Source organism: Periophthalmus magnuspinnatus, chromosome 13 (assembly GCF_009829125.3).
Source record: "Periophthalmus magnuspinnatus isolate fPerMag1 chromosome 13, fPerMag1.2.pri, whole genome shotgun sequence".
Taxonomy (NCBI): domain Eukaryota; kingdom Metazoa; phylum Chordata; class Actinopteri; order Gobiiformes; family Gobiidae; genus Periophthalmus; species Periophthalmus magnuspinnatus.
In genome coordinates, this window is record NC_047138.1 from 25,136,206 (window position 1) to 25,159,964 (window position 23,759).

The window sequence follows — 23,759 nt, forward strand, 5'->3', positions numbered from 1 at the left end:
TGCATCAAAGATGGCGGCCTGTGCACTGCGCCGAGGTTTGCTGAGCACTGTCAGTAAATACAACAGAAAGCATTCTCACAGATTATTGACGGCGGCGGACAGTAGCGGGGGTTGTGATGTCTTCAGACTCCGATTGCTGTGTCGGACCTGCGGGTTGACAGCGAGCCCAGGGGCACTCCATCAACGGAGGTTCATGTCGTCGCGGTAAGAGCGGTGTCCTCCTCCTCGTATCTTTAAAGCTAGCGGCTAAAGACAGGCTATTAAAAGACATGCACTCAATTAATCTGCTATTTCGCAATCTAGATGAGGTTGCAGAAGTAGTGTAGTGTATATGTTTTGATTGCACCCGTATAGCTGATGATTATAGCATGGTAGTTGTATGACACTCTGCTCGGGCTAACCAGCAAGCATTGGGCAATACTTAGGTTTGTCTACGTCTGAAATCATTAAGTTATGAAACAACTCGATTACCACACAACCTTTACTTTTGTGTGTAAACATTAGTGATTTATTTAGCCAACAAGGGGTGAATAAACCCCACAAGGATTTCTAGTGACTTTGTACTTGTGTAATCAAAATTATTATATTGTATACATCTTGCATATCCAAGGACTATATTTGTAGAATTAATTGGTCTACAGGTTGGTTAGTGGTTGTTAACAAAAGGTTTGCCGTCTCACTTTATACCAACAGAATAAATACAAAAAATCCCAACATAGGCCATAAAGAAATTGACTTGCTTGTTTCTACTAACCAATGAGAGTAAATGGAATTGTTTTGCATATATGCCAGATACCCTTCCAGGCATCAAATTGACTGATTAATATCTGATTTAGAAGTAGTTCTCATGTCAAAAGGTGAATGTATTTGTTATTGGTAATTATCTACAAAAAGTGTATAGTTAGTTCTGCCACTCATATACAATTTAGTTATTAGTTTAGTTACTGACTAATTTTGCAGTGAAAAACGTCCATATGTTTTGAGGTACATTCAGAGTTGGCATAGCTGCAGAAAAACTGTGTGAAAGTTCACTACAGTTGGAGGAGTTACTGTGTTTACTGTTACCGCTTATGGCTCTGTGGGGTCAGTAAGGACTTAAACTGAGGAAAATATACATACTCGAATGGGTTTACCAAATATGAATCTATTGTGTATGCCTATTTATTTATTTGTTTATTTGATTGGGACAGTGCATGTTAATGAACATACATGACAAAAGCACGTATGTAAACACGCCGGATTGTAGCTATACGGCTAATTTCCATCCGTAGTCCCACGGGTCAGGGTCACAGGGATCAAAAATACAACAACAATAAAATTTACATTAAACAATGATCAGGCCTTAAATACAATTTTCCAACCATACAATCTTACAATCTTAGTCACTTTGCAAAAAACTCCATTAACATTCACTCAGCTCATTATCCAGACCCACATGCAGCATACAATACTAAAACGGTCCATAAAGGATACACAATATATAATAAAGAGCCTGGCACCTAATGTGTGCAAGTTTGGTTTGCCCAGAGCCAGTTTTTCAGTTGAGCCTTAAATGAATTATATGTTGGGCACTCCCTCAGAGTTAAAGGGAGGCTATTCCACAGGTTCCCACCTTGGATATGTATACAACTATTTATTACTTTGGGATACAGCATTTTGCATTTGTGATGAATAATAAAGTATCAAATATCCCTTCCTAATAATTTTCCCTAAACCAGAAATTACAATACAACTGAATTTTTGCAAAGGAAATGGGATACAGTGGCCTACTGAGCTGTGCCTACTGACCTGTGCCTTCTGCCCTGTCCTTGAGTGAGAGCTGTGCAAGCTGTTGGTTTTGTGGGTGGACTTACAAGTGGGAAATACAGCTATCTAGTTAGTGCTTATGTAGTTATTAATAAGGGATGTTTAATTTATTCTTTTTTTTCAGTACCAGTACTATTTGGGAAACTCGTGCTATCACAGTACCAATATTGGAATCGATATATCAACCATCGCTATTAATGAATCTGCCTTAAAGCAGACCTTCTATCCAAAATCTACTTTTCAGAGCTTTTAACCATATAGTTGTTTCCCCTTCACATTTACCCTCTCAAAAATCGTATTTGGAGTGATTCATGTATATATGAGCAATCCTTAATTGCTTATTTTCAAGATGCCATTTTGCCAGTCAATCCCTGTTTTCAACACCACTCATATGCATAGGATTTGGCACATAAGAAAAAAAAATCTGCTACTCGCTAGTGTGATCTGCAGTTATCCATAGGAGGGGCTGACAGTGCCATGGCTCTATGTTGTGATGACATTTACGGCGATGTCAACTCCCATTGGGCACCGCAGTTTTTTAACATGGAAGTCAGTGGACTTTTGTGGTTTGAATCTCCTCTTGGATTATTGCATCATAAATTAGTTTCAATATTATGGTTTATCTATATTTACAATGTATCGCAATTCAAAACTTGTTAATGTGATATAATCTCTAAAAACAATGGGGTCATTTTTGTTGTGCCTCTGTGATCCTGAGATAAATGTCACTCGCTCAGTGCTGTGTGATTGGTTGCTTGATGTAAAGAGTAAAGAGGTCTGTGTCAGTAGACTCAAAGCATGACCAAGCATTTGTGTTCTCACAGTCATGTGATGTGAGCTTACAGATTTAGAGCTATCCTTAGCAACTCAGGAGAAAAGCCAGACAAATGCCACCACTGGTTTTACACTTTTATTTACTGTAGAGATTAGCATAGGAGTGGGCCAAATATGGACGTACAGCGTCATTTCACATAGCTGTACTGTACCGTTACCACAGGTGATAAATATATGGAATACTTTGAATATTTTCGAAAAATCTATTTATCATTTTAAGTATTTACTATCGATATAAAACAAAACAAGCTAAATGTATTTTATAAACATAACACTGGGTGACAGGGATGTTGGGGGTTTGATCTCAGTTAGGCCTGTTATGATAACACATTTTGAAGCATGATATATTGTTACAGAGAAATATTGCTATAAACAATTATACTGAAAGTACTTTATGCCATTAATAAAATAACAATAATGCAAGATGTCTGGGACAATAATAATTAGCCATAGATGTTGGTTTGGCTCAAGTCCTTTTGTGTTATATCAAAAAACCCTAAATCTTCCCACTTTTGCAAAGAAAATTGTACACATGATAAATTTTAACCCCCAAATGATATTGTTCCAGGTTTCAAATATTGAATGATAAGTCAATAGTAATTGTCAGAACAGGCCTAATCTCAGCTCTGTACAGCACGTACTACTCCTTTATGCCATTGACACAAAACAATAAAGCAGAATTATCCCAGTAAACAAATGTGTGTGTGTGTATATATATATATATATATATATATATATATATATATATATATATATATATATATATATATATATATATATATATATATATATATATATATATATATATATATATATATATATATATATATATATATATAATACACAAGAACATTAAAAGGCCTGAGGCAACAAGAAATGAATAGCAGATTGAAGCAATAATTAGCCATAGAAGTTACTTATTCAACCCTCTGCAGCTCAAATCTTTTTGTGTTATATCAAAAATAACAAAAATCTCACCACTATTGTAAAGAAAATGTGCAGATGATAAATGTTAAGCCCCAAAATATATTGTTCCAGCTTTGAAAGACACTTTGATATGGAAATTATCGTGACAGGGCTAGGTGGACTGAACAGTGGTGGTCAGAGAGAGGCATAGATGGATGAGTGTTACCATCAGTCTGCCCCAGGGCATCTGTGGCTTTGATTTTATAATATTATTGGAATTGTGTCATTGACCTTAAATCTCCAACACAGCCCAGTATTTTGATTTGGGTGATCTGCAGCCTAAAAATACCTATGAAGCTTAATTTGAACACTTCAGTGCAAAGAACTGCTGAAAACGTCACTACACAACTAGGCCTGTAATAACAAAGTTTGAAGCCAGATATATTGCTACAGAGATAAACTGAGATGAACAAAAATATTAAAACTACTTTATGCCACTGACACAATAACAATAATGCGAGGTAATCCCAGTAAAACATTTTTAAATCGGCCTGAGCTGTAACATATAAATAACAGAATTCACTATTATTGGTCAGTAATTCACCATAGAAGTCACTTATTTAAACCTGTGCAGCTTTATTTTATGGTATTACAACAAAAAAATACCCTGAATCTTCCCACTTTTACAAAGAAAATACACTAAATACTGAGTCCCAAAATGTATTGTTCCAGCTTTCATATATTGAACGATAAGTCTATATATTATTTATTGTGACAGGCCTGGACGTAACTCTCTTTTAGGTTTGAAGTGAAAAATGAGGACTGTGTGGGCGAGTTGTAATATATAGGCAGAGCTTATCAGCAATCAGTTGCTCTGGATTCTATACTGTCGGTATCGACATCAGCCATGAAAAAACACATTTAGCTGGTATCTGGAAAAAAAACCTAAATATTGCCAAAACTCGATCAAATACATCGGCTATTCCATTTCAGTGCAATGTCACATATTTCTTGTGTCATTCTATTTCAAAAGCCACGCTCCGAAGGACGGAGGTGATGACAGGAAACAGCCTAGTTTAACACCTGCCTAGTTTAATATCTGACATTCTGCGCTGTATTGTGAAATCTGAGTTATGTTTGTTTAGTCTGCTGGTGTAATAGTTCTGTTTGACATGGTGGCACTGACTTGCTTGTACTCGCCTATGAGCTGATCGATCTGTGTGAGGAGGAAGTCTGCAGTGTTTTTGCTGTTCTAAATTTAGACATCCCACACTAGACATTTTTACCTCCACAGTCTAAAAACAAGCTCAACAACTTGTAAAAATGTGAGGGCATTTGTGGGAATGCATGGGGGGGCATTACTCCAGATGTGTCTAAATATGTTGCTTTAAATTAAACCCTTAGAACTTCTTTTTAACACTTGTTTTATATATTATACGAGGTACTATTTATATGCCATCCATTTTCTTCCACTTATCCGGAGCCGGGTCATTCGGGCAGCAGTCTAAGCTGGAACTCCCAAACTCCCCTCACCCCAGACACATCCTCCATCTCCTCTGGTGGGACTCCAAGGCGTTCCCAGGACAGCCGAGAGACATAGTCCCTACAGCGTGTCCTGGGTCTTTCCCGAGGCCTCCTCCCAGTGGGACATCCCACCCTAAGCCCAGGAGGCATTCTGAGCAGATGCCTGAGCCACCTCAGCTGGCTCCTCTCGACGTGTAGGAGCAGCGGCTCTACTCTGAGCTCCTCCAGTGTGACTGAGCTCCTCACCCTATCTCTAAGATAGCGCCCAGCCACCCTGCGGAGGAAGCCCATTTCGGCCATTACCCAGGGCTCATGACCATAGATGAAGGTAGGAAGGTAGATTGACTGGTAAATCGAGAGCTTTGCCTTTCAACTCAGCTCCTACTTCACCACGACAGTGCCTGCCGCTGGTCCTAGCTCGAAGAAGCCATCAGCACAGCACCATCCGCAAACAGCAGAGATGAGATCCTGTGGTTCCTGAACCAGACCCCGTCTGGCCCCTGACTGCACCTAGAAATTCTGTCCATAAATGTAATGAACAGAACTGGTGACAAAGGGAAGCCCTGGTGGAGTCCTACATGCACCGGGAACAGGTCTGACTTACTGTCAGCAATGCGAACACAGCTCCTGTGTGTTCTGCGACCAGGACGAAAACTGCACTGCTCCTCCTGAATCCGAGGTTCGACTATAGGACAGATTCTCCTCTCCAGTACTCTGGAATAGACCTTACCGGGAAGGCTGAGGAGTGTGATTCCCCTATAATTGGAAAACACCCTCCAGTCCCCCTTCTTACACAGAGGGACCACCACCCCATTCTGCCAGTCCAGAAGTACCGTCCCCGACCGCCATGTGATGTTGCAGAGACGTGTCAGCCAAGACAGCCCCACCATATCCAGAGACTTAAGGGTTTGGGAGGGATCTCGTCCGCCCCCTTGGCCATTCCACCAAAGACCTTGCCAACCACCTCAGTTACTTCAGCCTGGGTGATGGACTAGTCCACCTCCAGGTCCCCAGTCTCTGCTTCCTCCTCGGAAGACGTGACAGTGGGATTGAGGAGATCCTCAAAGGATTCCTTCCACCATCCGACAACATCCCCAGTTGAGGTCAGCAGCTCTCCGCTCGCACTGTAAACAGAACTCCTCCCAACCCCGAGTTTTTGCTGCCGCGACAGCATGAGGCGCGGCCCGCTTGGCCCACTGGTACTCGTCAGCTGCCTCAGGAGTCCCACAAGGCTCGATAGGACTCCTTCTTCAGCCTGACGGCATCCCTTACTTCCGGTGTCCACCACCGGGTTCAGAGGTTGCCGCCACGATAACAGCTATGAGCAGTCGCCAGATGTTCCCAGCAGTCCCTCATGATACACTTCGGCCTGCAAGGTCTGTCCAGCTTCCTCTTCCGCGAGCGGATCCAACTCCGCACCAGGTGGTGATCGGTTGACAGGTCTGCCCCTCTCTTCACCCAAGTGTTCAAGACACGCGGCCGGAGATCAGGTGACATGACAACAAAGTCGATCATTGACCTCCAACGTAGGGTGTCCTGGTGCCACTTGCACCGATGGACACCCTTGTGCTCGAACATAGTGTTCGTTAAGGACAAACTGTGACCAGCACAGAAGTCCAGTAACAGAACGCCACTGGGGTTCAGATCAGGGAGGCCGTTCTTCCCGATCGCGCCCCTCCAAGTGTCACTGGCTTTAACTACATTGACATTGAAGTCCCCCAGGACAACAACGGAGTCCCCGGTCGGTGCACTGTTTAGTACCCCTCCCAGGGACTCCAAGAAGGCCAGGTACTCTGCACTGCTGTTTTGGCCCGTAGCCCACCACAACAGTAAGAGACCTGTCCCCGACCCGGAGGCGCAGGGACGCAAGCCCACAACAGCTTGCCGCCTCTTCCCATGGGAAATGACTGAGAAATGGAGAGTCCAGCCCCTCTCAAGGAGTTTGGTTCCAGGGCCCAAGCTATGCGTGAAGGTGAGGCTGACTATCTAGCTGGTAATGCTCAACCTCCCACACAAGCTCAGGCTCCTCATTCCATGTCCCCAGAGCCAGTCTCCATGTCCGGAGATCCGGTCGCCGAGGCCCCTGTCTTCGACTGCCGCCCAGATCTCCTTGCACCGGCCTTCCATGGGTCCTCACACAGGTGGAGGGTCCACGGGAGGATGGCCCCATGTCGCTCCTTTGGGCTGAGCCTGGCCGGGCCCCATGGAGAAAGGCCCGGCCACCAGGCACTCGCTAGCGAGCACCCACCCCATTCCTGGCTCCTGGGTGGGGGCCCCGGTAACGCCAATCCAGGTGACGTAATTGACCTTGGTTGTGTCCTCATCATGGAAGGCTCGGAACCACTCTTAGCCTGACCTGTCCCCCTGATCCTGTTTGCCATGGGTGATCATGAAGCATGAAGCCCCTGACAACAAAGCTCCCAGGATCATTCGGGTGCTCAAACCCCTCCACCACGTAAAGGTGGTAGTTCAGGGAGGGGACTATTTATATTACTATTTATAATTTCTAAAGATTTCTGAGAGGTTCTGAGAGGTTCATAGGCTATAAAAGTAACTATAAAAAATTAAAAAGACCCAAGCTTATCTTTGCACAGCCCTAGCACTAAGCATATGATTTAGTAGTAGTAGGCAAATGGTATTAAATTTGTTTTTTTCTCTATTTTTAGACCTAACATGATTACACATTTTGAAGTTCGATATATTGCTGAAGTAAATATAGACAATAACGATAATATTGAAACTAATTGATGCCACAGATGCAAAAATCCAAAAGCAGGTTTAAGCCACAAAAAATATTCTAAATCTATTTATTGCAGCTCATGTTTTTTTTACAATATTGTTAACAACAAAAAGAAACACTTAAGTACTTAGTTTGTCTATCATGAGTCATAGAAGTTATTCATTCAGCTTTTTATAGTTCAAATACCACGGTTTTCCAAGTAGTGCAAAGAAAATATACACATGATAAATACTGACCCCAAAAAATATTGCTGCAGGCTATATGGTAATTATTGTGACAGTCTTAACCATTATAATTTTGTAATGACATGAATTCTTTCATTATCAGTATCCAGTTCCTCTCCGCGTTTAGTAAATCCAGGCTCAAAATTGTTCTGTTTAGCTGTGCATATGACTGAAAGGTTTTTATTCTGCACTCTTCTTTTTTAAACAGTTGGGCTAAACAATTGTAGTAATTTGGACTATCTCTTGAAAACACACCGATGTTTACCTAATCCGTTGCAGCATTTACAAGTATCATTCCTGATTCTGTTTTTTTGCTTCCCTTATATTCTGTACCACTGTGTATTGAATTTTTTGGAGTTCTTATCTCTGCTGTGACAGGATTTACTTTGAAGCCCTGTTTTTGTAATAAATTCAGGTTATCTACTGCTTATTCTTGTGCAGTGATATGGAAATACACGGTGGCCATCTTATAGTATAATATTAAATCCCCCTGGGCCATATCTCCTGTTCATTAATCCTAGTTTTTCATCTCTGCAGATTAGCTTTGCAGTGAGCAAGTACTATGCGTGTTATTCTATACAAGTGACCAGCTGTTGTTTAGTATGTGGTTTGGTGTGAAGAGGGAGATTAAGGAATTTCTATTTGCCCATGTGTTGTAAGTCGAGGAGTTGTGTCAAATCTTGTCAAAGTTGATTGGGTCTGAGAGAAATGAGGAATAGCAAGCTGTGTGCTGTCTGTGTGTTCATAATATTGTTTTTATGCCCTGTTTGCCCTTTACAAATGAAAACAAAAAGTAAATAAGCCAGGTGGTATCAACAGCTGTATTAAGGGCTGTGCGATTTTGAAATAAAGCACTATGATTTTCTGTGCTTTTTCTATTCAATTTAAACATAGGGGCCTTAACATTGAAAAGGTATGAATGGAACAACCACAACAATGAAAAAATACATTTTTGATGGATGGGGTACAGTATGTAAGTTTTCTGCCTGTTCGCATGGAGATGTTATTGCCTTGCCTTTAATGTTTCATAGTATGGCATTAAATATGGAAACAAGTGATGTAATCAAGCAAATTTACAGGTTAGATCTGTGGATTGATGAGCTCGCTCACAGAGAAAACTTGTATTTTTTTTAGCAATTAAAAACACCTGTAATTTATTAAATGGATATGTAGTAATGCTATGCTGTAGGACATTTCAGAGAGAGCAATACCATCTCTGTAGAAACAAGCAGTATAGTTACATAGTGGGGACTTATATTATACATAATGTCGGTTGATATCTTGTGCCTCGTGTATTAATAACTGTAATGAAAAACGTGCCATTTGTCAAGGTGTTTTGGTTTCCGGCAGGAACAGGCCTGAAGGGAAGATTTTGGAGACTGTTGGAGTGTTTGAAGCTGTGAAACAACACGGAAAATATGAAACGGGACAGGTACACTTCATTCTACCACCCACACTTAACACCTAATCCAGGTGTCACAAATGTGAACCTGATCCTCGTATATTTGTCTCCATTTCTGTATTTTGATCTACATCTTATTCAACTTATTATTGTATGAAGAAGATAAATGTGCTGATGGCACATTGAATAACTTCACAAACTTGAAAAAATATCAGGTTTTTTTTTTTTACAACTCAATTTTTTTTCTATTAAATTCTATTTCAATTTTATTTTTCACAATGGTCAAAGTTTAGTAAGGCACATACATACACACACGTATCAACATACTCATCTACAATTCTGCATTTACATGCTACATATGGAAATGTATATCGTTCACCTATTCCTAGTTGACCCTGTGAAAAACATGGAACCCCAAGAAGCTGTAAAGCTGATATTCTAACATTTTTGATCATATGTTTTCTTAAACAAACTGCAGTGCACTTCAGACACTGGTTGTTTTGCTATACGTGCATTGCATTACTTGGCCCTTAAAACAAAGATACCATTTGGTGCAACCTGCAAACAACTAAACATACAATTTAAAAACTTAAGTGCAAATATTTAAGAACAAAGTATAACATTATATTGTCTTAGGGGCACATTTCCAACATCTTGTTAGGCTCTCCTAATCTAATCTACTCTAGTGACTGTTAAAACATTTATATTTCTGATCTTATTACTTCTGACTGTTGTCCATGTTTTCTTCAGCTCTTCCTGCACAGTGTGTTTGGATATAGAGGCATTGTCCTGTTCCCTTGGCACGCCAGACTCTACGACAGAGACGTCACTCCTCCCATGTCCGACAGGTGAACAAAAATCTCAAAAATATTTATTTTATTAATAAAAACACTAGACTAAAACCAGCCTTCTGACCAAACTTGACTCCATAACATAATAATAATAATAATAACAATAATAATGAATTGTGGTCATTCTAAAGAAAGTACTATTATTTTAGTTATTTAGTTAGAATATTTCAAAACAGCACATATAATTCACATAATAACATAACTATACAGATACACACACACACACACACACACACCCCTACATGTTTTGAAAAGGTGATGGATGAAGCAAAACCTATACATTTCCAGTCAGACAAGACAAAACATTCACTCTCTCATCCAAACATGACACTGGCCCAACACTCTCTGACACTACATGTCTTCTAAAGACATTTCATACAAAATATCACACAAAATGTCTTTAGACATTTGTACAATCTTTGCAGTATCAAAACTTGTATTGAACTGTTTTTGGTGGTATTAGAAAGTTAGCTATATAATATTTTCTGGTTTTGCTCCAGGAAATAGCATTTTGTAAGAGTTTTTGAATCTTAAGATTTATGGCTCTAATAATAATAATAGATAATGGTTAAAGCTGCATATAACAACGTATTGTTCTTATATTACTATTGTAAATTAAGGGTGCGCTCATACCAGCCCAATCAAACATCCCCAAGCCTGGATAGCCCCTAAAGTTGTGGTACATTTGTCCAGTTTGAGTGCCCAGGCATGGCACGGTTGCTTATCTTATCTTATGATATCTTATGTTGTTTGAATAAAGAATAATAAGAAAAAGTCAATGAACTCTGCTCTAAAACTCATGGCAAATCGGCAATTACTTTCAATAAGGACTGTGGACAGCACCAGGGACTGCATTAAAACAGTGTAACACACTGCTTCTCATTGTTTAATCCTTACGTATCCATTGATTGAACTAATTAAAATAATTTTCCTGCTTGTCCAAATTCTTTTGAACAATACATCTGTAACTATCTCTGAACAATGCTCATTTACAAAACACAGAAAAAATGTTACAGATGCTTATGTTTTACATTTAATTTTATTCAGTAAACCAGAGCCACCCGGAGCTCATGGGTCGAAGGAGGTGAAGGGCAAAACTCACACCTACTACCAAGTGCTGATCGACACCAGAGATTGCCCACACATAGTAAGTCAGAAAATTATTATGTACATTTGTAACTTCAGGCAAATGAATTATCCTTGTTTTAAAGTAGTTATTCTTTAGTTTTAGCTAAGCATTTATTTGAGCCATATTAGGCACAGTGAGGCAAATCAGTATTTGAACACCCTGTGATTTTGCAGGTTCTCCCACTTAGAAATCATGGAGGGGTCTCAAATTTTCATCTTAGGTGCATGTCCACTGTGAGAGACATGATCTAAAAACAAAATCTGGAAATCACATTGTATGAGTTTTTAAAATAATTTATTTGTATGTTACTGCTGCAAATAAGTATTTGAACACCTGAGAAAATCAATGTTAATATTTGGTACAGTAGCCTTTGCTTGCAATTACAGAGGTCAAACGTTTCCTGTAGTTTTTCACCAGGTTTGCACACACTACAGGAGGGATTTTGGCCCACTACTCCACACAGATCTTCTCTAGATCAGTCAGGTTTCTGGGCTGTCGCTGAGAAACACGGAGTTTGAGCTCCCTCCAAAGATTTTCTATTGGGTTTAGGTCTGGAGACTGGCTAGGCCACTCCAAAACCTTGATATGCTTCTTACAGGGCCACTCCTTGGTTATCCTGGCTGTGTGCTTCGGGTCATTGCCATGTTGGAAGACCCAGCCACGACCCATCTTCAATGCTTTAACTGAGGAAAGGAGGTTGTTCCCCAAAATCTTGCAATACATGGCCCGGTCATCCTCTCCTTAATACAGTGTCCCATATGTAGAAAAACACCCCCAAAGCATGATGCTACCACCCTCATGCTTCACAGTAGGGATGGTGTTCTTTGGATGGTACTCATCATTCTTCTTCCTTCAAACACGGCGAGTGGAATTAAGACCAAAAAGTTCTATTTTCTCCCATGACTCCTCTGGATTATCCAAATGGTCATTGGCAAACTTAAGACAGGCCTGGACATGTGCTGGTTTAAGCAGGGGAACCTTCCGTGCCATGCATGATTTTAAACCATGACGTCTTAGTGTATTACTAACAATAACCTTGGAAGCGGTGGTCCCAGTTCTTTTCAGGTCATTAACCAGCTCCTCCCATGTAGTTCTGGGTTGATCCTCACCTTTCTTAGGATCATTGAGACCCCACAAGGTGAGATCTTGCATGGAGCCCCAGTCCGAGGGAGATTGACAATCATGTTTAGCTTCTTCCATTTTCTAATAATTACTCCAACAGTGGATCTTTTTTCACCAAGCAGCTTGGCAATGCCCCTTAGCCCTTTCCAGCCTTGTGGAGGTCTACAATTTTGTCTTTTGTGCATTTTAACAGTTCTTTGGTCTTGGCCATGTTAGTAGTTGGAGTCTTACTGATTGTGTGGGGTGGACAGGTGTCTTTATGCAGCTAATGACCTCACACAGGTGCTTCTAATTTAGGATAGTAAGTGGAGTGGAGGTGGACTAACAGGTCTTTGAGGGTCAGAATTCTAGCTGATAGACATGTGTTCAAATACTTATTTGTAGCAGTAACATACAAATAAATTATTTAAAAAAAAAAATCATACAATGTGATCTCACAGTGGACATGCTCCCAAGATGAAAATTTCAGAGCCCTCCATGATTTCTAAGTGGGAGAACTTGCAAAATCACAGGTTGTTCAAAGACTTATTTGTCTCACTGTATGCGTGAGTGATTGGTAGCATTTGAAGAAATTGCTGAAATAGTCCAACAGGTAGCTGCTTAATGCTATTTTTGTATAAGTATATATATAAGCCATAATACTACAACCAAACTTATAATAAAAGACAAAACCTCCTTACCATAACACTATTCCTTTTTACATTGCTTTGGCTAACCACATCATTGTCCTTTTCCAAGTCCTTTTCAGCAAGACAAACACAAGGCAAATTCACTATAAACTATTAACTTTAACACAAAATACTGTTCCATTTTCTTGATGTAAATTCATTATAAGGCATGCACTTTTCAGTTTTAACTTTTGATTTGTTTGTATCTTTTTAGTCTCAGAGGTCCCAGACAGAAGCAGTGACATTTTTGGCAAACCATGACGACAGCAGAGCCCTGTACGCCATCCCAGGTCTGAGCATTGTAACACACACACTCTATTTAAAAAAACATTAGTAGTGACAGTTTTTGGACAAAATGTAGTTCTCAAATTGAATAGATGACAAGGGTCCTCAGAGAAACCACAGTAATGGCACTTTAAACAATGTATTGAGTTATAATACAAGTTGGTAACTAGGAGTTAACGTCTGAAAGAACAAAGATCTAAGGCACTTTTCATGTATTAAGTTGAAAAAAGCCTTTTATTTAACTGGGCTAAATTGTATTTCTTTCCTAGCGGTCTCCCTTTTTTCTGTAATTAACATTTAAAATGATACTGTTAAATTAATATTTAAACTATGTATAGATCTATTTCTTAGTCAGTTGATCTGCAGATATTATGAAGTTTTGCAAATGAATAATATTACCATTACTTAACTTGGAACTATTTTATTTTTAATTTCTCCCCTTAACTAAAACAAAACTTCTACAGAATTTTCAATAAAAGCAAGCATACCTCTGTTATTGTTTCTTCTCTTTCGTAATTAATATACATTCCTTAACGTTCCTTAGGTCTGGACTATGTGAGCCATGAAGACATCCTCCCGTATCACTCCACAGAGCAGATCCCCATTCATCATGAACTATTCGAGCGCTTCCTGGTCTACAATCCATCCAAAAGTATGACCCTTAACAAAGACCTCTCACTTTTGACTGAAGAAGTATGTAATAAGGCTGCTGATACGTTGTGGCAGTTTTATATATTGTAATGTTCTAGTGTAGGGAAACACGGCAAACTTCTTCTGGTAGTTTATTTTCTGAACACAACAGCTACTGTAGGCCATAACACACTCCAAAACAAGAGGAAAACAACAGCAGTCTCAACTCACTAGAGCAGGGGTGGGCAAACTTCTTGACATACAGGCCACAATATGTTCTAAAATTTGACAGAGGGACCGGGCCAGGATTAGGGATGGGACAATATAAAAATTTAGACTCAATATTGTTAATCGCGATTATTTTGGTCACAATAATCGTATCAGAATCAGAAGACTTTTATTGCCATCGTTTGTGAACACAGTTCACAAATTAGGAACTTACTTCGGTGATAAAGTGCAACATAAAACACACTGAATAAATACAAATACAAATAAGGGCATGCACAAAGTTATAAAAAGATATGCTTAAAAAAAAAAAAAAATACTTATAGGTAGAAAATATATACAACAGCAGCATCATAACAACAGTGCAAACATGACTTATTAAAGTGACCAGTATTATAAAGTGACCAGTTTTGTACAAATATTATAAAGTGTTCATGAGACAAATGGCAGAGGGGAAGAAACTGTTCTTATGACGAGAGGTTCTGGTCCCAATGGACCGTAGCCTCCTGCCAGAGGGAAGTGACTCAAATAGTCCATGTCCAGGGTGAGAAGTGTCAGCTGCTATATGGCCTGCTTGCCCCCGAGTCCTAGAGACGTACAGGTCCTGTAGAGATGGAAGGCTGCAGCCAATCACCTTCTCAGCAGAGCGCACAATGCGCTGCAGTCTCTGTCTGTCCGTGGCATTGGCCCCAGCGAACCACACAGTGATGGAGGAGGTGAGGATGGACTCAATGATGGCTGTGTAAAACTGCACCATCATCTGGACTGGCAGCTTGCCTTTCCTCAGCTGCAGCAGGTAGAACATCCTGTGCTGGGTTTTCTTGATGAGGGAGCTGATGGTCGACTCCCACTTGAGATCCTGGATGATGCAGGTGCCCAGGAAGCGGAAAGAGTCCACAGTGGTGGTGGGGGAGTCCGTCAGGGTGAGGGGAGGCAGGGGGGGCTGTGACGTTCCTGAAGTCCACGATCATCTCCACTGTCTTCTGGGTGTTAAGCTCCAGGTTGTTGCTGCTGTACCAGGACACCAGACGGTCCACCTCCCTCCTGTAGGCAGACTCATCGCCGTCAGAGATGAGTCCGATGAGGGTGGTGTCATCCGCAAACTTAACCAGTTTGACGGAGTCGTGGCTGGAGGTGCAGCAGTTGGTGTACAGGGAGAAGAGCAGGGGAGAACGTACACAGCCCTGTGGAGATCCTGTGCTGATAGTCCGAGTGTCTGAGACATTCTTCCCCAGCCGCACGCACTGTCTCCTGTCCGTCAGAAAGTCAGTAATCCACCTGCAGGTGGAGTCAGGCATGTTGAGCTGAGTGACCTTGTTCTGGAGCAGAGCAGGGAGGATGGTGTTGAATGCAGAGCTGAAGTCCACAAACAGGATCCTGGCATAGGTTCCCGTGGAGTCCAGATGCTGGAGGATGTGAATCACAATAATTATTAACCTGTTTATGTTCCCCTACTTTACAACAGCAAGGTACATATACTTCTGCGTCACCCACACAAACAATCTACACATCAAATGGAAGCTACGGCACTTATCTTTCTGAATATGCAAACCATTTTAACCTGCAATCACCACAGTGCTGACAGGAAATCCGTTTTTACAGAAAAGCCAAAAATTTGGATTTGGACTTCACTTACCTTTGAGGGCTCTGGTTCTGTCAAACATCAACATATTCCCAGAAAGTTGGCCTCATTCGTTCCGTACAGGTCCAGACAATATAATCCAGTGAAGAAATGATGTCCCAAAATAAGTTAGATCCTCTATGTCCAATGTGCTGCAGGAAAGTATTCCAAAGTGAAATCTGCTTCGTCACTTTTTAGCATTTCTTTTGTCGATTTCAGGCGTAGTAAACGTCTGACAGTGCCAACTTTGTTCCTCAGTGCTAAACACACGTTAGCTTGTGATTGACACCAATGTCGGACAGTAAGGTGGAGGTTGCGGGTTACTGGAGCTTCAGATAACTGAAAGTTTACACTCCACTCTTCCCCTTGTAGAATCAACCAATTACATTACACACATTTAGTGACGTTTTCCCCTTACAGCCAATGAGCAGAGGAACATGACGATAAATGGCATGCCATGGTTTTCCGTAAACAGACCGAGCTTGACAAGTGCTAAACAAAGGCTGTGTCCTAATTCATCGAATGCAGTGTTCAAACTACCGAACTACTTTCCCGGACGGAAACGTGTACTCCCCAGTGTAGTCGCCATCTTGTCGATGAACACTGCAGAGGGTGCATTTAGGGGCACTTTGGCGAATTGGGACACAGCCGAAGTCGAGTGGATGCAGAAATCATGACAAAATGGACAAAGCAAAGGAAGTACGTGATTGAGGACACTGGATGTTTGTATGTTAGTTATACTAGAGGCATCTCATACCCGGAGCGGTTCGTGGCAAAGAGTGAAAATTCCACAGTGGACTCAGGAGTAGAGGACCATATTTTTTGCTGGATTGGATGCTGTTCTTGATTTGTAAGTGTGGTTTATGCCTTCTGGCACATTTGTGTTTAGCTGTATAAATTAGACTTCATTTGTCTATCGTTTGAAAGGTGTTGTTTTATTCAGCAGTTTGAATTATTGTAGGTAAAAATAGAAGATGTGCACACATTAGCTTCTCATCTGTGCGCATAGGTGAGGCACGCTCTGGCACGTTCCTGTGGAGTTACAGATCAGACTTTGTTTGTTGTTGATATCTGGCAGAATATAATTCAGACAGCGATAACTGTGCTGCCCAATAGGCACCGAAGCTAACAAGTGTCATTGCTATGACAGAGGCCCCCCTTCTGGGCAAACACCAGAACTAACATTTAAACATTGTATTGAAACTGCAGACATGAGGCAGTCTGGTGCTGTAAAGGCAATTATAATTGTGCGCGATGATCACGATTATTAAAAAAATGCCACGAAAGATTAATTGCAATTAGCGATATTATCATATATCGTCCCATCTCTAGCCAGGATATGGAGATGTATATATTACATTAGACACTTGGCCTATAACATTTAGCATAACACAAATTGTTTTCCAAATGCATTACTTAATTAATAAATGTATTTGAATTTCAGTTAAATAAACAGAGCAGGAAAACTTTTAGCAAGGTTTATTACCTATTTTAATATAATCAGCTTCACATCAGCTTGTCAGCATAGCAACCAAATGTCACATACTAAAGCAGTTACATTAAACAGTCACAAGAACAAAAGGTGTCAACTCTGAGATAAACATGAAATATCAGATCATTACAGTATTTATTGGATTAAAATTACTGTTTATAGATTATATCGTGAGACCATTTGGACATTTTAAAATATTTAGTTTTGATCTTTTATTTGCTATGGCAATGGTGCTAATTTATCATCACTCTGAAACCATGGACATTTTTTTTTTGTACTGTTTTTTTGTTTTTTTTTTGTACTGTTTTTTTTTTTTTTTTATACAATTTCATTCTGGCCCAAAATTATTTACATTGACCTATTGCTATTTCAAATGTAGTCCAGATTTCTTAACATTTCGTACTATTTTGACCTGGTTAAAGCTGTAATACCTGATTTTCAAACTGAAAGGAGGAAGTTTGTATTTAAAATCTTATCTAATTAATTCATAGTTCTCACAAACTCTTAGGGACATTGTTAAAATAAATATGCATTCATTTTTATGTTGCTTTCACAGCTTTAGAACAGCGTTTTTTAGACAGTGAAGTGCATAGTAAGATAATATGATAAAATACTTAAATTAGATGCAGACCACATGCAGCAATCTCATTTTGTTACAAGGGCTGCATCTGGAATTTAGTTTTTAGGGGAAAACACAATTTTCTCATTAACAAGAATGGTGTCAGGTACCTCCGCTTTAACTAACATAATACAAGCAGCCTGTTTGGCCAATCTATTCAAAACATACCAAAGAAAGGGACTAGTTGTCATGAATACAATTTTAAACTCTGTTTTGATGCTAAGGTATAGACTCAATACTCAATACCGATTCTGATACCACGATGACAATAAAAAGAAAAAACTCTTTAGACAATAGAATTGATTTTCAACATTAAATGGTAGTACTTTCTTTTATGTTACCATGTGACCTGTGTCGTCCAGGTAGGTTCCATAGTGGCTGTATACTATTTTTTGTGGTCTTACACTCGTTCTGATACAGCACAAGATCATTCTAAAGCTATTCAGGAAAGGTGAATGTGACTTTTTTAGTATCTATACCTCAAATGAGTATCTATTACTAGTTTTAGTATCGATTAGTATCTGACTTTTAATACTACTGACGACCCTACAAGGGATGTAATTTCATGATGTGTTCTACCGAGTGTTTCTTGATTTAAACTGTTAATATTTCATATAGAGTAGCATAATTACTTAATATTATAATAATAATAATAACACTGCTTGTGTAAATATACGCTTGGATCTTTTATCATTTTAAAAATGGACTTTGAAAAACTGTTGATACAGAAAGGAAATGACTTCGACAAAAAATAAATTGTAATAAAATTCAAAATAATTAAAGTTGTGTAAATTGGCAAAAGACTTGGTAAAAAGGAACAAATATACAGATTTCTATAAGTACGTGTAGAATTAAATAAAATATAGTAAATCTAAAAGTGTTCTGTTATATATCATGCCTGCCCTCAGCTCCGCCATTCATTGCTAGAGACACCCTGAAAGCATGGCAGGAGAAGAACCACCCCTGGCTGGAGCTGTCGGATGTGCACCGAGAGACCACCGAAAACATCCGGGTCACCGTTATCCCCTTCTACATGGGAATGAGGGTCAGTAAATACTGTCCCAAATAATGCAACAAGATTACATTTTATTTCATGATCATTTTATTTCTGTCTGTTTTAGGAGGCTCAAAACTCTCATGTTTATTGGGTAAGTAAAAGACTTTTGGGTTACATTTACACATGAATTAGTCTTAATAAAGCATGAACAAAGACTTAATTGTTCTTAAAAATAAAAAAATAGTTCTTTATGAATTAAGGCTTGCTATGTAACTATCCAACAGCTTAATTAGGCAATTACTAACCCCAGTCATTCTTAAAGGCACTGTGCCTGATTTTTTTATTTTTAAAGGGGCCATATTATGCTTTTTTCAATCCATGTTATAATGTTGTTTCCTCATCATAAGCATACCTGGAGTTGTGTTTTGTTTTCTTCACACATGTTTTAACAAACAAACCATGCATATTTAGGCAGTGAACAGAGTGTCCTCAAACTGAAAACACTCTGTTTCACCTTGTGATGTCATGATTTGGATCATTTCAACCCTGGAATTGCCACTCTCTTCTGAACTAAAGGTAAAAGATAACCATTAACCTTAAAACTACCACTACATGACATCACAAGGTGGAACAGAGCATTTTAAGCTTTTGAAATGTAGACAGACTAACAGTAAAGAGTTACTCAAACATGTGTGAATGAAGCAAAACACAACTCCAGGTATGTTTTTGAGGAGGTAATAACATTCTAACATGGCTTAAAGCGCCAACGAGTCAATTTTGCATAATATAGGAAATTTAAAATTAACCAGTTCTGTTTTTCACATTTTTAAACAGTTTGCAGTGGTCCAAATGTGTTCCTCATTTACCTTATGCATTACACGCATCGTAATTATTCACCACCAGCACTACTTGTCTTCGGATGCCTTATGAAATCAGTGATCACCATAAATCTGTTATCACTGTGTGTTTAGTGGCGGTACTGCATTCGTTTGGAAAACATGGGGAATGAGGTGGTCCAGCTCCGCGAGAGGCACTGGAGAATCTTCAGTCTGTCTGGTACCCTTGAGACCGTGAGGGGGAGAGGAGTCGTAGGGCGGGTGAGCACTACATGAAACTTGTGGTGACCCGTGATGTAATACCATTGAATCACATTAATTACGGCCGATTAAAACGTTAATTCAGCAGATATATTAACTAACCAATATTGTAATAAAATATGAGCTAAAGTTATTCCATTATATTTTTGGCTATCAATGAGTTTCAGAATGATTAAAAATGAGGACTGTGGCCATAGCAGTTGGCAATTGAATACATACTATTACATCTTTTGAATGATGAAAAGTCCTCAAAATGTCACCTATAACAGGAAGCTGAAACCAATGAATGAAATGGTGGCCCAATTATTTTTTAAACTGATTCCACATTATTTTAAAATTGTTATTATTGTTATTAGTATCATATTGAATACACACATTACTGTTGTATCCTTTTATTTCTTCTAAACATACTTGGCCCTTGTATATTTCTGTATTAAATGTTTTTGTTCCTACAGGAGCCAGTGTTATCTAAAGAACAGCCAGCCTTTCAGTACAGCAGTCACGTCTCTTTGCAAGCTCCTAGTGGTCACATGTGGTAAGTGTGTGTATCAAAACCACTCAGTGGGAATAAACAATTGCATATTAATTATCTGTAGCTCCTTGATCCATGGTTCAGAGCCCTAAGAGTCCTGGATCAGTGCTTGTTGTTTAGAACTAAATTAGTGCTGCTGAGCAAGAACTGGTTTAGTACTGGACCCTGGTTCAACTGTAGTTAAAAGTGCATTATGCAACTTTTTGGCTTGGGGGTCTGCTACATGCTTGTTACCATGTATTGTTTTCCCAGGAATATTCCACAGTATAGCATTACAATATTATCCATTTATTCAGTTACAGGTGGTATTATTGCTCATAAATACACTGAAAAACATGCATTCTTACTGTGAACAGGCATGCCTTAAAAATTTGTTTAAGTCTTAAGTTCAGTATTTGGCTCACATTAGTCCTATAAAGATGTAACTTGTACAATTTTCTGAAGGGCTGCTTTGAAAACCGCTAACCTTTTAAATTCTAATTATTGACATTTCTACATTTACCACTAGGGGGACGTTCCGCATTGAAAGAACCGATGGCTCCCACTTTGACGTTCGCATTCCTCCTTTCTCTTTGGAGAGCAACAAAGATGACAAAGCGCCCCCCGCAGGATACACATTTTAACTGAAAAGACCTAATTGCATACCAATAATGCTGTCTGGATCCCTGTTCCTCTAATGCTGCCCTTTTGCTGTTGAAAACAACCCTCTGCCTTCTATACGTAAATCGTTTCTGATAAGGGAAAAACGACAGTTTATAGACAGTGTTAGGGCTTTACAGCATACATGCAAACTTCTATAGAAAATGTGGCAAAAAAAAAAAAAACTGTTGTTAAATGAATTTGGTTTGCCATGAGAGTATTGTACTTTTGCAGTGATCATTTTGCTCATAGCTCATTTTGAGATAATTCTTTCCTTTTGAGTTACAGCTTGTATTGTTGTTACCAAAATAACCCAAGGCTGACGTCCATACATAATTCTCTTGTTTGTTTGGCTGACCTGTATATCTTGGCCCCATTTTCAACATTCATGATGACTACAGTGATTAGATCCAACTAAGTAGCAAAAAATAAAATTAAAATGGGAGGTTTTGGTGAACATTGAATCACACTGGACAAGAAGTGCTCCTAAAAGCTTTTTCCTTTCAATTTTTGCTGGAGAGATCTTGTAGTCTCTTTGTTGCCAATACTTGTTTTGCTTGGATTCTCTTGATTTTAGAGGTGGGCAAATTACCCCTATAGTGTCAGACGCTATCGTCTGCGATAGAGTGCGGTTGTGGACTTCCCATTATTGTAACTCCGCAACCAGTTGCGCTATCATGTAAATTCAAATGGCATCTCAAAGCAGAGGCATGGGGCCCTTTTTATTTTACTGTCATTATGGTAATCAGCTTACATTACAGATGACGTGTCAGAATGCAGGTGCCATGGGGATTTTTCCAGTCAGTTATTTGATGCATCAAAGGAAAATGGATGGATATGTAAAATAGAATGTACTGCATTTTTTTTCATTTCTGATACTTCCTTTAACATTTTATGGCTAAAGAATAAAAGTCTAGGCAAGCTATACTGGTCTATAATGTGCTCAGTTCTTAAAGGGTTAACAAATTATAGATAATATTGTGAATGCAGTCCTGAAGATATAAATCATACACTCGAAATTCTATTTTTTATAACATAAAATGCTGCAAAACAAGCTGATTAAAAATTTAACAGGACAAAAAATGTATGTTGTAAACTTCCAAATAAGAGTATTGCTTCCTGCACTTTTGTGGATCATGTACAGTCAATTCCATATTATTGTTATCTAAACCTCAACTATTACACTAAAAGACCAGTTTTAGTGCAGTTCTGTTGGAATGACATAATATACATAATATCGTCTGAATATCATTTTTGAGATGCTGCGGGGGGAAAAAAGAAATTTCCATATCGCCACCTTTTATAGTCTACTTTATAGCAAGCGTATTCCTTTAAGATGACAGGTTACCTTCCTCAAGGTAATCTTTTCTTTTTAAAGCTACATGTCCTATTCTGTGCCATATTATACTTTTAAATGTAATCTTTGTGGTTCTTGTGACTTTACATCCTAATTGCAATTTCCCAATGGCATCTTAAACAATCCGTAGCTGTATCATCTGTATCAGACAACCTCTACTGTGATTCAATGTTCAGTATTCAGTTGGCCTGGCAACAACTTTAAAGTGCAGTACATAACTTTATTTATAGAGGGTCTGCTATTGCTTGTCTCCACGGAGATATTGTTCCATTGCCTGGAATGTTCCACTGTATAGCATATAATGTATCTGAAATTACTTGGAAAACGTGCAGTCTTTCTGTGAGCAGGCTTGCCTCTCCACAGATCTGACCTATAACTTGGCCTGGTGGCATCAAGCAAAGTAATACAATCTCCATGGATACAAGGATGTGACAGAACAGAACATCCACCAGAAAGTTACATAGTGCCTCTTTAATTATTCGTAATACTATTTTCTGTTCACAATTTCAATCCAAAATGTGCTACTAGAAGCTTCTCATTTTTGCCCTTTTGAAATCATTATGAAATCTTAGTTCTTTTTAAAAGCAATAGTTACATGTTGGAATGACTGGCCAACACAGATAGGAAAACTGTAATATGGATGTTGTTGTTTAAATTAATGTCTTGATATTTTAAATAAATTTATGATATGGACAAAAAAGTTGCAGACCTAAAAATTGGGTTTGTTTAAAAGAGGATTTCTGTTTTGAAAATCCAGGATAGGCTCCTCTGAAGGTTGTATACTGTAAATATACATGTAATGAAAGGCAAATCAAATAAATATTCCTTTTGAAAATTTTGTATTTTTCTGTATTTGTTTTTCTACAAATCATGAACCTCAATTCAACCTAGCGAGAATCAACATGTGTAATACAAGGAGCCACCACCAGATGTTGATGTAGACCAATTTAAAGATTGTATAAAAGAAACACGTGATATGTTATAAACGTACGTATTTGGCATATTTGACTAACTTGGGAATGACGGCTCCATGATATGGTAAGAGAAAGTTTTGGGGGG

General features: G+C 39.1%; 1 protein-coding gene across 2 annotated transcripts; it reads left to right on the forward strand.

Moving 5' to 3' along the window:
• Positions 1-10: 10 nt before the first annotated feature.
• On the forward strand, positions 11-23,535 carry poldip2 (polymerase (DNA-directed), delta interacting protein 2). 2 transcript variants are annotated; one of them, XM_033977133.2, is made up of 11 exons: positions 11-204; positions 9,385-9,466; positions 10,187-10,284; positions 11,335-11,434; positions 13,421-13,496; positions 14,036-14,143; positions 18,987-19,123; positions 19,200-19,226; positions 20,047-20,172; positions 20,628-20,707; positions 21,213-23,535. In XM_033977133.2, exons 1-11 carry the CDS (start codon positions 11-13, stop codon positions 21,325-21,327), a joined length of 1,143 nt encoding a protein of 380 aa, XP_033833024.1. In that variant the 3' UTR covers positions 21,328-23,535. The 2 variants fall into 2 exon arrangements, with proteins under 2 accessions (XP_033833024.1, XP_033833025.1); XM_033977134.2 differs by having other exon boundaries at positions 9,391-9,466.
• Positions 23,536-23,759: the final 224 nt, after the last annotated feature.

Excerpts from the sequence above, each read along its gene's own strand:
- poldip2 (XM_033977133.2), top strand. The coding sequence starts at position 11 with ATGGCGGCCTGTGCACTGCGCCGAGGTTTGCTGAGCACTGTCAGTAAA. Across the intron at positions 11,435-13,420 it reads CCAGAGATTGCCCACACATA|TCTCAGAGGTCCCAGACAGA; the intron begins GTAAGTCAGAAA and ends GTATCTTTTTAG. Across the intron at positions 20,708-21,212 it reads GCTCCTAGTGGTCACATGTG|GGGGACGTTCCGCATTGAAA; the intron begins GTAAGTGTGTGT and ends ATTTACCACTAG.